Source organism: Schistocerca cancellata, chromosome 5, assembly GCF_023864275.1.
Source record: "Schistocerca cancellata isolate TAMUIC-IGC-003103 chromosome 5, iqSchCanc2.1, whole genome shotgun sequence".
Classification (NCBI taxonomy): Eukaryota; Metazoa; Arthropoda; class Insecta; order Orthoptera; family Acrididae; genus Schistocerca; species Schistocerca cancellata.
The window spans coordinates 650,998,568-651,013,899 of NC_064630.1; the positions used below are offsets into that span (position 1 = coordinate 650,998,568).

Consider the following 15,332-nt stretch of genomic DNA (forward strand, 5'->3'; position numbering starts at 1 on the left):
ATCCGACACAAGCTCTCGTGTAACTTTTTCTGCTGCTGAAACAGATTGGCGGAAAGAAATCGTTTTTCTGCTTTGCGTCAATTCCTTGTGTTTGCTTCTTCCTTATTCAACATAAATATAAAATGATTAAATAGAGGAAGTTATTAAGATAGTTTATAGAAGTGTATTTTGGCCTTTCCCTGTTTATTTGTCAATAAATATGGTACAAAATGAGACCGCATCTTTCTTTGCGTCCATTCAACTTTATAGCTACTGGCAGATAATGAATTATATGTCACTCATTTATTTTGAGACAGGTCACATTGAGACTGCAGTAGAGTTAAAAATGGCCAAGCGAGCGCCTATGATAAGGAATACTCGACAGAAAAATACGACGAGAACGACACACAAAACTACACGGAAAGAGTTTCGTCGCAATCTGGGGGAGGTGTGATGTATTACAAAGCTCCGCCAAAATAGAATATGTATACAAATTTAAGGCAATCAAAACGGTAGCCTAACTACATCAGAGAAAAAAGTATCAGAAGAGAAATAGACGTACTACAAACACCTCCATTTACTATGCCTCGACAGGACTCCGTGCTCGCTTTGCAAAATCAAGTTTTGTCCGCACTTACGAAATCCACCCCACCAATGGAAACATACTTATACTGCATTCTTCTGCACTGTGCCATCGAAAACTCTGTTAATCTCTACTACTACTAGGCGCGCTCAATAACTAATGCAAGAAATTCTCTTTCTCGGCCGATTGCGGTTTAAAAATGCGGAATTTGTTGTGGGACGTCGTGAAATATTCCCACTTCAGCCCACACAGTTTCATGAATTTGCAGTACGCGGCGGTGCAAAACGTAGCCTTCAAAATGGCGTCTCTAACGGAGGAGAGCTGCTATTTAGTCTTTTTTTGCGGCAGACCAGAGCATCGCAGATACTCACAGGCGCTTCCAGAATGTCTACGGAGACCTGGCAGTGAATAAAAACACGGCGAAACGTTAAAGATAAATGGCTCTGAGCACTATGCGACTTAACTTCTGAGGTCATCAGTCGCCTAGAACTTAGAACTAATTAAACCTAACTAACCTAAGGACAACACACACATCCATGCCCGAGTCAGGATTCGAACCTGCGACCGTAGCGGTCACTCGGCTCCAGACTGTAGCGCCTAGAACCGCACGGCCACTCCGGCCGGCAAACGTTGAAGATAGGCGTCTATCCATATCGCAACAAGATCGCGCAATGTTGGAATGTACAGACACTCTCATTCGATATGACAGACAGATTACAATAACGCACCTCGCTGCACAACTGGAGGTCTCTATTGGTAGTGTTCACAAAAGTTCACTGGTATGTCCTTCGTCAACCATCCTACGCCCCGGATCTCTCACCTTCCGACTTCCATCTATTTCACCCAATGAAGGATGCATTGCGTAGGAAGCAGTACGTAGATGATTTGGAAGTTACTGGTGCAGAAAGACATTGGCTCCGATGTCGACCGGTACAGTGGTACATTGCGGTATACGGACCCTCCCAGTAAGGTGGCGTAAGGCCGTCGCATTGAATGGAGATAACGTTGAAAAGTAGTTTTAGCCAAAAGAGTGGAGAATTATACGGTGTACTGGAACACTGAATAAAACCAACAAACTTCCAGAACAAAAAGTTTTGCGTAACTTACTGAACGCCCCTCGTACATTCGACAGTATGACATATAGATTTCGCTGGCGTGTACTTCTGCCGCAATCTTCATGCGCTTCCGTCTGGGTGGCTGCGTTCAAATTCCGCGACATTCCATCGAGTGTCATTCTCATCATCTTCGAGCAAAGTGTCGGGACAACGCCGGCGTTCTTATATATAGGGTGATGAGAAACTCTGATAAGCTTGTAAGGAGGGTTGCAGGGTATACTATGCTGAGAAATAATTAACAAAAAAATCCATACATCGCGCCGTTTCAGAGTTAATTAGTATTGGAGTTTGTGAATGAGGCCGTTGCGCGTGCAAATTCAAGCGGCCCACCAGAGGCGGTGTCACCAAACATGTTCTTCGATTGGTTTCCTATAAACGCAGAAGAGACCTATAAAGAATTGGATGTGGGGCGGTAGTAAAGATCGGACCCGAACCAAAGGCTAAGCAGTCTCATGCGCTGTCATCTACGCTATGAGAACAACTGACACCAATTGTAATGTCGGGGGGGCTTGACTCTGCGAGCGCCTACATCTGGTTGCCTAACTTCAGAGTCAATTAACTCGGAAATGACGCAATATATCGAATTTTTTTTCTTAACATTTACTTCTTAGAACAACCTCCCTGCAACATCCTTACAAGCTTTCCATCTTGTTTGACCACCCTGTATATATACACCTAAGCGGCGGCCAGTCCTCCCCAGCTCTTTACCCTGGCGCGGTGGTCGGCGATCCGTAGTGGTTTTGGTTTTTCGGACGATTCTCGCAATTTTGGCTAAAAGAGGTCCAGTTTAGGTGTAAAGCCTAGTTTCTCTTTCTGTATTTCTTTGAATATGGCTGTATCACTCGTTTTTATAGTGTACGCCTAATCTACCCTTCGCTGTACAGTCATCGGCGAAAGTCAACTTTAAGGTATTCCAGCTCAGCTGGGAGGCTGTCTTTGCCACAAATGGCCCGTCCCTGTGATCTAGAGGTATTAGAACAGTGTTCCGATGGTGCGGATGATGACCGTCGTTGGGCCTTCTTTCTATACACTGCACATCTGCTTTTCTTTCTGTTAGCATGTATGAAAGTGGAAGACATCCACTCTGTACTAGCTCTATTGAGCTGTATGTTTTGATCGATATCGTTCAGGTGGTCCGGGAACTCATTCATGGTCTCTGCGCCATGTGCTCATAAAACGAAAGCGTCATTCACGTAACGGAAGAAGTGTTCAGGTTTGAACTGTACAGCGCAAGCCTATAGTCGCTATCCGCATCTCCAGCGTCTTTTCTAGCCCGCCGTATTGCCCCCCATCCCTCGAGCCCCCACGCAACAGCCCCCACCCCCCTGCCCCCTTCCCTCCCCAAACGCACTAAAACTCAGTACTTGCGCCTTTCCACCTGTGTTCTAAATGCGTCATCCCCTCTCCATTAATTCTACCTGAGCAACCGCACGCTTCCCCGTTCTTGCCGTAAAGAGGGACTACACACCTTCAGTTTAACGACACAGTTTATCACGTATGACGTCATGGCTGAACGATAAACTGTATGCACACCGGAAAGAACTGCGCACTTCAGGTAGGCCTGCGCAAGCCGCTCGTCTTTCTTCGACGATAACTTGGCGAAGATCCCTCCAGCAATCGTACTAACGTACAGTCTTGCCGCTGCCAGTCACCTGAACCTCAACCTGTTGCTGTACTGACATGCATGAAAAGAAAGAAGCACTATTGCTTTTATTGAATGCTGTTGGGAATCTTCCTACACTTTGGCGTATACAATGCGCTTCATTCGCATAAAAGCAAAGCTATGGAGTAGATGATTTTTAACAGAAAAAGGACATTTCTAGATCCTGACACGGCCCCTGATAGTTTAATGAAGTAAATTAATCCGCATTTGAAAAGATTATAGACGGAACAAAGCTGCAACCACACAGAAAACTGTGTCTCTTGTTTTACTGGCAATCACTGTGACATCGCCAGTAACAGTACACTAAATGGAAGTACTGAGGACGGAACAGCGGAGAAAACTGTAAAATCATGCAAGTGATTACTAAATGTAATCTGCTAAATTTCGGTTCCACGATAAATCACAGAAACGTAAAGGCTGTAAATTCAACTAACTAGTTGGGGATTTCAGTTACGAATAACGTAAATTGGAACGATTACATAGATAATGTTGTGGGGAAAGCAAACAAAAGACTGCAGTTTATTGACATAAAGCTTGGAAAAAGCAACAGATCTCCTGAAGAGATTGCTTACACTACGTTTTCCAGCCCTCTTCTGGAGTATTACTGTGCGGTGTGGGATCAGCATCAGATAGGACTGACAGATGACGTCGAAAAGTTCAGAAGTCAGTTCATTTTGTATTAACGCGAAACAGGGTAGAGTGTACCACGCGAATTGGGGTGCCAATCATTAAAACAAAGGTATATTTCCTTATGGCACGATCTTCTCATGACATTTCTATCACCAACTTTTTCCTAAGTGTGAAAATAATTTTGTTGGCGCCCATTTAAAAAGAAAAGAATGATCATCATGAAAAATTAAGATAAATCAAAGCTCGCATGGAAAGATGTAAATCGTTTTTCTGTCGCGCTGTTCGATAATGGAACGATAGAGAAATAACTTGAAGGTGGTGTGATGAACCCTTTGTCAGGGATTTAACTGTAAACTGCTGAGTAATCATGTGGATGTAGATGCAGATGAATATAGTCTGGTCACCTTCAGTTCCGGAATCTATGAGTTTTCAGTTGAACGGATAAATGTGCAGAGGCTGCAGGCATTTGAGCTCCTGAAAACCATAACCCCACAGTTATATTATCACACGTTCCCGATCTCAGAGATATGTTCTAGAGCTTATTTTCGATACGAACTTGTTTCTATAACAAATGGTAGTGTCTCATTACTGTCTTGTACTCGTTTTCTTCTGTTGTAATCATCTTGAATGGATGACTGGTTAAGGAACTTTGATTACATAAATCCGAAGATTTACTTTATTCAGTTGTATTATGTAATTTATTATTTGTCTTCGTCTAATAGTTTTTTCACGTTCTTCAGCAAATATTCGTTGTTGGTCGTCTTAATACGATGACGCAATGGTTCGCCCGCCATTGTCGGAATCTAAAGTACTCACAGCACGTTCCAGAAAACGAATCTATCTTCATTTAATTACATGAGAACGAAGTCCGATGGCAATTTATGAGCATCATTTTCTTTGCCTAGTGAAATCTGGCACAAATAACTAATTAATCATCTTTCCACGGTCACGCATCATCGTGTTACAATAGGCCTACAACAAAGGCTGCGCCGATTTTCGTCGTTCATTTCATCATTATAATAGTCCTTTCTCTTTATTTTTATATTCTCTGCAACAAATATTAACAGCTTACTAAACGGGAAGAGCAACTATAAATGACGTGACCGCGAAAAGAGTAATAACCATCTAACGATTTTTGCTTTTCTGTTGTGCTTGTACCATGTCTCAACTAAAAATTTACATTTAAAAAGGGAAAAAGAAGTAAACAGCAAAAAGGAAAAACAATTACATTGGTTAAACCTAGATCATTCCAGTCATCAAATCCAGCAAACATTTTTAGCATGTCAACGCATATCTGAGGGAAGGGCAATCTGCAATGCGTAATTGTAGCTTTCCTGCTGCATACAACGTGTAATACTGAAATTTTCGTCCAACTCATTCAATAACCATTTTCATTGTTAAATTTTTGCTTTGTGAATGTCAGTCACTAAATGGCTAATACCAAATTCCATAGTGTTTTATAAGTAATGCTTTCTCTTTCTCTGTCTGCCTATGTCTGTGTCTGTGTGTGTGTGTGTGTGTGTGTGTGTGTGTGTGTTTGTGTGTGTGCGTGTGTGTGCGTCTTTACACTGTTGTACCGTTGTACCAGCATTCCTCAGTTGCATTTGTTACCTTGTAGATGTTTTTCCAGATCGTATTTATTCAAAATGTTTGCAAAAAATAATTTTATTTTTACGCTAATGTCATGGAGTAAACAAGCAAGATAGCAAGATTTCCAAATCACTACACAGGAACACTGAACAGAAAGAGTTTGCTAACGTGGAGGTTGAAAATGTACGAGTTTCAGAACCCGATCTGGAATAGTGCTCTTAAGCAGATATTATGATAGATCATTTGCTGTCTGAATATGATGTTCAATTAGGTGATCTTCCGCGTAGTGCTGTTTATCAATCTGACCACAATGCTTCACGTGAAGTAAATGGTCCGATGAGCGATATTTCACGTGAAATGAACATACAAGTGGGCAGTCAACCAACTGATATCATTGGTCAACTGTTGCAAAATTTTAAGACAACAGTCTAAAGACTTAAAACAATCTAGTAACATAGAAAAATTGACTGTTAATGTGTTGCAGTGGTTTCGGCGCAAAGATGTAGAAGTAAATGACAAACTAAATTCAGATCCAGAGCGCGTCATAGATGAAACTGTCACTTTCTCTATGTCTGAACGAGACGATTCCGGCGAATTGTTGAATTCTGAACTAGCTCGACTAAGAGTCACTGTGAGCAAATATTTGTCAGACTGGCGTGACCAAATAAAAGCTCAAGTTGCATATCATAAAACATACGGTAACGACACAAATTGTACACTGCTGGCCATTAAAATTGTTACACCACGAAGATGACGTGCTACAGACAGGAAGAAGATGCTGTGATATGCAAATGATTAGCTTTTCAGAGCATTCACACAAGGTTGGCGCCGGTGGCGATACCTACAACGTGCTGACATGAGGAAATTTCCAACCGATTTCTCATACACAAACAGCAGTTGACCGGCATTGCCTGGTGAAACGTTGTTGTGATGCGTCGTGTAAGGAGGAGAAATGCGTACCATAAAGTTTCCGACTTTGATAAAGGTCGGATTGCAGCCTATCGCGATTGCGGTTTATCGTATCGCAACATTGCTGCTCGCGTTGGTCGAGATCCAATGACTGTTAGCAGAATATGGTATCGGTGGGTTCAGGAGAGTAATACGGAACGCCGTGCTGGATCCCAACGGCCTCGTATCACTAGTAGTCGATATGACAGGCATATTATCCGCATGGCTGTAACGGATCGTGCAGCCACGTCTCGATCCCTGAGTCAACAGATGGGGATGTTTGCAAGAAAACAACCATCTGCACGTACAGTTCGACGACGTTTGCAGCAGCATGGACTATCAGCTTGGAGACCATGGCTGCGGTTGCCCTTGACGCTGCGTCACAGACAGGAACGCTTGCGATAGTGTACTCAACGACGAACCTGGGTGCACGAATGGCACAACGTCATTTCTTCCGATGAATCCAGGTTCTGTTTACAGCATCACGATGGTCGCATTCGTGTTTGGCGACATCGCGGTGAACGCACATTGGAAGCGTGTATTCGTCATCGCCATACTGGCGTATCAGCCGGCGTGATGGTATGGGGTGCCATTGGTTACACGTCTCGGTCACCTCTTGTTCGCATTGATGGCACTCTGAACAGTGGACGTTATATTTCAGATGTGTTACGACCCGTGGCTCTACCCTTCATTCGATCCCTGCGAAACCCTACATTTCAGCAGGATAATGCACGACCGCATGTTGCAGGTGCTGTACGGGCCTTTCTGGATACAGAAAATGTTCGACTGCTGCCCTGGACAGCACATTCTCCAGATCTCTCACCAATTGAAAACGTCTGGACAATGGTGGCTCGTCGAAATACGCCAGTCACTACTCTTGATGAACTGTGGTATCGTGTTGAAGCTGCATGGGCAGCTGTACCTGTACACGCCATCCAAGCTCTATTTGACTCAATGCCCAGGCGTATCAAGGCCGTTATAGCGGCCAGAGGTGGTTGCTCTGGGTACTGATTTCTCAGGATCTATGCACCCAAATTGCGTGAAAATGTAATCACATGTAAGTTCTAGTATAATGTATTTGTCCAATGAATACCCGTTTATCACCTGCATTTCTTCTTGGTATAGCAATTTTAATGGCCAGTAGTATAATAACCTATCGCTAGGTCGTGATCATATGAAGTAACCACTGCACAATCGCTTTCTCCAGTTTTACATGAAGAAAGTTTAATTCAGCACAAGCAATCCCAGGTCTGTATGCTGCAATGGCGCTGCCAAGTTACAGCCCCGAATTACCATTCTAGCCAGCCTCATAGCTGTCGCGCTTCTCGTGTGACGTCACGTCGCAAGTGATCCGAGTGTAATGCTGACTAGTACACCTAGGAAACAGAAAGTATACTAACTGGTACCACCCTGGCTACCAGGGATAGCGTGTTCCATAGAAATAAACACAATGGACGCTGGAATTCCAGTCAGAATGAGAATAAAGATTACTCACATAAAAAAATAAGCAGATGCCCCTTGGTCCGCTTGACACTAGCTGGCAGAATTGTGCCTTTTTCGTAAATATCCGCATTGTGCTACATAAACCACAGTCAGACACCCAAACTTAAGTTGTGGCAGATTACTGTAAACCTTATTAAGCCCTCCAATGACGGTCCTATCGAGGACTGGGCAATCAAAGGAATCACGTCAGTATCTTAAGGTATAACGACGCTTCTTATCTGAGTTGATCTGACTATGGACCAGCCTCTGCACACTAAACATACACAGGTTTCACTACAAGCCTCAATACATGTCATAGTAGGAAAAATTCCTACGAAAATAGTTTTAGTCACAAGTGCCACTATCAATGTTCTAAAGATTAAACAAGTAGACGAATTGCTGATCTCCTCGGTGCAAAACCTTTCAAGTAGCAGACACAAGTAAATATTGTCATTGGAAATGGAGTGACCTTATGCCCGTTCCTGATTCTAAAAAATCCTATCGTCTACTGCTTGCTGTGTATGGAGTTTTTCTAAGAAACGGACTTTTCTTTGGGCAAGTGATACATACACGTCGAGGGCGAAGGTATTGAAGTAGATTTAATACAAACCACCAGTGGAAATACTGTTAGTATAACCAGGGAATTAATGTAAAATTATTAAAGGCGAAGAGAACATCTTCAGATTTCTTCTCAACCCACTACGATGAAAATGATAATAACAAAGCAGATACAAAAGATAGCGTAATGCAATTTTCTCATTTGTATACACAATAGGAATGCTATTTCAGAAACACTCTTTTCAAGTTTTTATGTGGTTTTGAGGAGAAACCTGGTGCTAATAAATTCCTTGGTGTACCACATGGACGCGATGCCACACGACCCAATCTGTCGTAAATCTTACTCCATTCAGTGGACGAAACGAAACTGTTGATCGAGACACAAGACGGGTGCTTCGGTGGAAATTACGTAATGGCCAAATTCGCCTTTTTTCCGAATGCGTGTGCTATTAATAAAATAATACCAATCCGTATGCAAACAGAAAATCTAGAAGAGCAATAAAAAAATTTCCATGCAGTACGCTATTTGACTATCCAAGATCCCCGCTGTTCCTATTGGCAGGTCTTTTCGAACAATGAATCTAGGAAATATATAGTTTTTGTCCACACTAGCAGAAGTTATTAATTTCATGTTCTACCATTTTAACTTAACGTAAGTTCTGGTGTATATATTTTGCTACTGCATACAGTTCTCGGACCAGATCTCCTAGACAAAGTAACCCTGTGTTGATAAGCTGTTGTGGCTGACGTTTTGAGGCGTCTACCGATATTTCGAATTGGACAGAGGAAATAACTGATTACAGAATTTAGTTGATGAAAGAGACATTATAGACAATACCACGTAGATGTAACAACGTGGCTACATTGCAAGATGCAGATCCGAGATGGAATAAAATAAAAACTCAAGCCACCTGCGAAAATTTTACAGCATTACAAAACTCAAAACAACGTTTTATTCTACAGACGTAATGTTACAGATGACAACTGATATGTATGTGTGTGTGTGTGTGTGTGTGTGTGTGTGTGTGTGTGTGTGCGTTCCAAATACTTACAGAGAAACCTTAGTCTGGCGTAAGCTTCATGTTTAGGGTCATTATGCTGCCACAAAATGTTTAAGGAAAGTGAATTTATATTGCTACTTTCAAAATATGTGAAGGAATGTTGGACAGCTGTTAAAAAATTGCTTACTGTGTCAAAAAGCAAAGACTTTAAGTGACGCTACATGGAATTACATTTTCTTATCTACACGGCCACAAGAAATTGTCTCTCTTGCTGTCAGTGGGCCAGCGCCGGACGAGGTGGTTTTCAGTATTTAGGAGACCTGTATGACCTTTTTTCAAGATATGGCAAGCTGTATGCTACAAAATCGACGGCTTCGTATACTGTTATTAGTAGGATCCTCAAACATTACATAATGTGTCGAATTTTACTTGCAAGAGACGGAAAGACTTTTAAAAGGACAAAGTATTAAGCAGATTCGTTTATCGCTATACCACCCTCAATGTCCCGGCTGAAGGCATTATCAGGGAATTTAATCGCTATATAAGAACTTATGCTAGTACAAAACACACAATGGGTGGAATTTATTGACCCACCAGGAAATAGTGTAAATAATGTACCTATTTACACAACACCGTACACACCTGCGGAATTGCTTAATAGCCATAAGGAGACCAACGAAACGATAAGCCCATTACCACGTTTGCCTAAAAAAGAACCCGCTCTGAAAGAAGAGTGTAGGGAACACACTTGTTGCACTCATTGATGATTCCAGAATTAGGAAAAAGAACCAAACGAAAAAGGGTTAGGTCATGTTCATAAATATTTAGTTGGAGAAACAGTAAATCTCGTCAGAAATCTTCTGCTTTACATAAAAGAAATAGCAAATTTTAATTATTCTATACAGAATGCTATCGAAACGACAACATACCACACCTAGGCAGTTATCTTTTGGCCTTCCCTAGAGCTGGTAAGATTAAATGGCTTTACTGCCCTCAGTATCTGAAAAGATATGTAGATGTGTAACGGTAATGATCATGTTCCCTGATCTGAGAAGGCGTTAGATGTATTAACGTTCTTTACAAATGACATTTGTGAAACTTGAAGTAGGCAAAGAACGAAGCCTACCCTTTTACACTGTGAATCTTAAATTAATAAAATGTATGTATGAAAAGTAAAAAGGAACAGCTCACTACGTAAAGTAATTCTGCTGTAAAATGTACAGATTTTGTTGACTGTGAGAATACTGCTTTTATTTACTGTCTAAATTACTATAGCACAAAAGGTCTTGTGAAGCATTACATAAAACACTGCGTATGTAAAGAAATTACTTCGTGATTTGTCTTACTGTAGGTACAACGTGCTTAAATGTGTAATTAACGGAAACTGAGATGGAAAGTACTGAGGTGTCAAAGTGGAAAGTGTGTTTGAGAAAGGAGTCATGTTTTCTTCAGACAAAGTCTAATAAGTAATCTTCACTTTTCCCTCAATTGCTATTTATTCTGTAGTGGGCAGTTAAATTATTTTTTACCTTCATTTACGCAAAGAAATTGTCGCTTAACGAAGACCTTGAAGTAGTTGAAACTAGTATGAACTCAAGAAGGACACTCACCATGAAATATAAATATTTTCAATGGGTTCAGTATCTTAAGGTGTAGGTGCAGCATGTTCCGCCAATCCATATTTGAAAAATGAGATCCTTGAGCCTAGATTATGCACTGATTCATTAGCTTTAAGTAGATAGGTACTCGTAAGTAATGAGGAATGGACGATTATTTTACTATGAAGTTGTCTCTTTGCTAAGATGTAATGCTCCTTAGTTTGAGCTATTTTCGGATTGCTTTACATGTATTTTCGCACATACGCATGTCTTTTCACTGCTATGTGCAAATGTTTCCTACAGGGAATGCCTATTTCCCAAATCAGAAATAGTGATGAACGCGCTAGTAGAAAATTTTAAAGCAAAATCGGCATAATCTAAGCTGAACATTTGCTCATCATTTTGAAAGCCCAATGTAAATATCCTTGTACAGGACAAGAATATTGAGAGATAAATGTGAAATACTGAGTTCTTTATGTAAATGCGGTAAAATTCTGTCGGGTAGAATACCCACAAGCCCTCTTGCCCAACTTTCCTGCGAGTTTCTATGGACACTCTCACAACAGGATCTACTAACTTCAGTTCCACATCCTCCCAATTGTTTGATTCGGAATTCACTTGGTACCAATCGCTTCGTCTTCCATATACAGTAGTATAACTGACATCTCAAAAAGACGAGGGCTAGTAGAAATCCTTACGTAACACAAGAGATACTGAACTTAATTGAAGAAAGGCGAAAGTATAAAAATCAGTAAACGGAGCAAGCGAAAGAGAATACAAACTCTGAAAAATGAGATCGACAGGGAGTGCAAAATGTCTGAGCAGGAATGGCTAGAGGAAAAATGTAAGGGTTTAGAAGCATATATCATTAGGGGAAAGATAGATATCACCTACAGGAAAGTTAAAGAGACGTTTGGAGAAAAGAGAACCACCTGTATGAATATCAAGAGCGGAGTTGGAAAACCAGTCCTAAGCAAAGAAGGGAAGGCAGAAAGGTGAAACGATGTGGGGCTATACAAGGGAGTTGTACTTTAGAACAATATTATAGAAATGGAAGAAGACGTAGACGATCGGATGGGAGATATGATGATGTGTGAAAAATTTGACAGAACATTGAAAGATCTAAGTCGAAATAAGGCCCTGGGAGTACACAACGCTCCGTTGTAACTACCGCTAGCCTTCGGAGAGCCAGCCATGACAAAACTCTTCCATCTGACGAGAAAGATGTATGACACAGGAGAAATACCCTCAGATTTCAAGAAGAATATAATAATTCGAATCCCAAAGAAAGCAGGTGTTGACAGGTGTGAAAATTTCTGAACTATCAAATTAATAAGTCACGGCAGCAAAATACTGACACGAATTATTTACAGACGAATGGAAAAACTGCTAGAAGCCGACCTCGGAGAAGATTCCAAGAAATGGTGGAAAACGCGAGGCAATACTGGCCCTACGACTTACCTCAGAAGATAGTTTAAGGAAAGGCAAACCTACGTTTCTACCATTTGTAGACTTAGAAAAAGCTTTTGATAATGTTGATTGGAATACTCTCTTTGAAATTCTGAAGGTGGCAGGGTTAAAATACAGAGAAGGAAAGGCTAGTTACAATTTGTACAGAAATCAGATGGCAGTTATAAGAGTCGAAGGGGAACGAAAGGGAAACGGTGGTTGAGAAGGAAGTGAGACAGGGTTGTAATCTATCCCCGATGTTACTCGATTTGCATATTGAGCAAGCGGTGAAAGAAACAAAAGAAAAATAAGGAGTAGGAATTAAAGTACAGGGAAAAGAAATAAAAACTTTGAGGTTTGCCGATGACATTGTAATTCTGTCAGAGACAGCATAGGACGTGGAAGAACAATTGAACGGAATGGACAGTGTCTTGAAAGAAGGATATAAGACGAACATCGACAAAAACAAAACAAGGATAATGGAATGTAGTCGAATCTAATCAGACGATGCTAAGGGAAGTAGGTTAGAGAATGAGACACTTGAAGTAGTCGATGAGTTTTGCTATTTGGGCAGCAAAGTAACTAATGATGGTCGACGTAGGGAGGATATAAAACGTAGAAAGCAATGGCAAAAAAGCGTTTCTGAAGAAGAGAAATTTTACATCGAGTATATATTTGTCAGGTACTCTTTTCTGAAAGTATTTGTACGGAGCGTAGCCATGTATGTAAGTGAAACATGGGCGAGAAGCAGTTTAGACAAGAAGAGAATAGAAGCTTTTAATATGTGGCGCTACAAAAGTATCACGTAACTAATGAGGAGGTGCTAAATAGAATTGGGGAGAAAAGAACTTCGTGGGACAACCTAAGTAGAAAAAGGGACCGGTTGGTAGGAAGACATTCTGAGACACCAAAGGATCACCCATTTTAGTTCTGGTGGGAAGCGAGGTGGGGGTGCGAGTTAAAAATCGTAGAGGGAGACCAAGAGATGAAAGCAGTAAGCGGATTCAGAAGGATGTAGGTGGCAATAGTTACTCGGATATGAAGCGGCTTGCACAGGATAGAGTAACACTGAGAGCAGCGTCAAAGCAGTCTTTGGACTGAAGACCACAACAGCATCACCAAATCAGTAGAAAATAAATCAGAATAAAAAACTTCCTGGCAGATTAAAACTATATGCCCGACCGAGACTCGAACTCGGGACCTTTGCCTTTCGCGGGCAAGTGCTCTACCAACTGAGCTACCGAAGCACGACTCACGTCCGGTACTCACAGCTTTACTTCTGCCAGTACCTCGTCTCCTACCTTCCAAACTTTACAGAAGCTCTCCTGCGAAACTTGCAGAACTAGCACTCCTGAAAGAAAGGATATTGCGGAGACATGGCTTAGCCACAGCCTGGGGGATGTTTCCAGAATGAGATTTTCACTCTGCAGCGGAGTGTGCGCTGATATGAAACTTCGTGGCAGATTAAAACTGTGTGCCCGACCGAGACTCGAACTCCGGACCTTTGCCTTTCGCCGGCAAGTGCTCTACCAACTGAGCTACCGAAGCACGACTCACGTCCGGTACTCACAGCTTTACTTCTGCCAGTACCTCGTCTCCTACCTTACCTCTGCAGAGTGAAAATCTCATTCTGGAAACATCCCCCAGGCTGTGGCTAAGCCATGTCTCCGCAATATCCTTTCTTTCAGGAGTGCTAGTTCTGCAAGTTTCGCAGGAGAGCTTCTGTAAAGTTTGGAAGGTAGGAGACGAGGTACTGGCAGAAGTAAAGCTGTGAGTACCGGACGTGAGTCGTGCTTCGGTAGCTCAGTTGGTAGAGCACTTGCCCGCGAAAGGCAAAGGTCCCGAGTTCGAGTCTCGGTCGGGCACACAGTTTTAATCTGCCAGGAAGTTTCATATCAGCGCACACTCCGCTGCAGAGTGAAAATCTCATTCTAAATCAGAATAGTAAAACTAGGGTTGAAATCTGGTTCATCTTAAATAGGAAAGTAACCACTACACCACCTCACTTCGTAAGCGTAAAAAATCATAAAACAATGTGTTCTTTCAGTGCAGTTTTATTGATCCAATAAACATTAGTAAAATACATCAGAACTGTAAGACAATGAGTGTAATATTTCTCTTAGAGAAAATTTTTGCATACTTGCATTAAGACATGCAAATAATTATTTAGTTGCTTAATGTGCTCGAATAAATTAGTTGGTGAAGAGGCGAGACGTGGCTTCAAACGTGCGAGGAGAACTCCTTGTCCCGGGTGGATGCAGTGCCCCTTGTTGTGCCTAAGGCGGCGCGCAGAGGCAGTCCCCGGCGAGGCGCTGGTGCAGCCACGGCAGGTAGTTGGCCACCCGCGTGTAGATGCCCGGGTAGTTGGGACGCGCGCACCCGCGACCCCACGACACGATGCCTGCGGCACACACAACACGGCACATGGTCAGGCAGCTGGCCCAAAACGGAGTGGATCTCTGGGCAGGTGAGGGGTATGCGTGCTAAGTTAACCAATTGTTCTTGGCGTTCGTACAGGAAGCACAGGTCAAGTGAGCTAACTGAGACCAGTCGTCACCGTTGACTAATGAAGTACCAATATTAAGGCGTGTGGCGTCATACAGGCATAAACAGGAGCAGATTTGAAAACTGACAATATTTTCTTTGCATCTACATTTTCTTTTTGGAGTGTACCTCGTGATTATACACTCCTGGAAATGGAAAAAAGAACACATTGACACCGGTGTGTCAGACCCA

General features: G+C 42.0%; 1 protein-coding gene and 1 non-coding gene across 2 annotated transcripts in view; both read right to left on the reverse strand.

The window, feature by feature from the left end:
• Positions 1–13,769: 13,769 nt before the first annotated feature.
• Trnas-cga (transfer RNA serine (anticodon CGA)) lies at positions 13,770–13,844 on the reverse strand. Its single transcript has one exon. It is a non-coding gene; the product is annotated as a tRNA-Ser (tRNA).
• Positions 13,845–14,720: 876 nt separating this feature from the next.
• LOC126188047 (trypsin-7-like) overlaps positions 14,721–15,332 on the reverse strand; it is a 29,484-nt gene continuing 28,872 nt past the window's right edge. Inside the window, exon 7 of the mRNA XM_049929479.1 lies at positions 14,721–14,997. Coding sequence (XP_049785436.1) covers positions 14,873–14,997 — 125 coding nt within the window. The 3' untranslated portion in view covers positions 14,721–14,872. The remainder of the gene's footprint in view (positions 14,998–15,332) is intronic.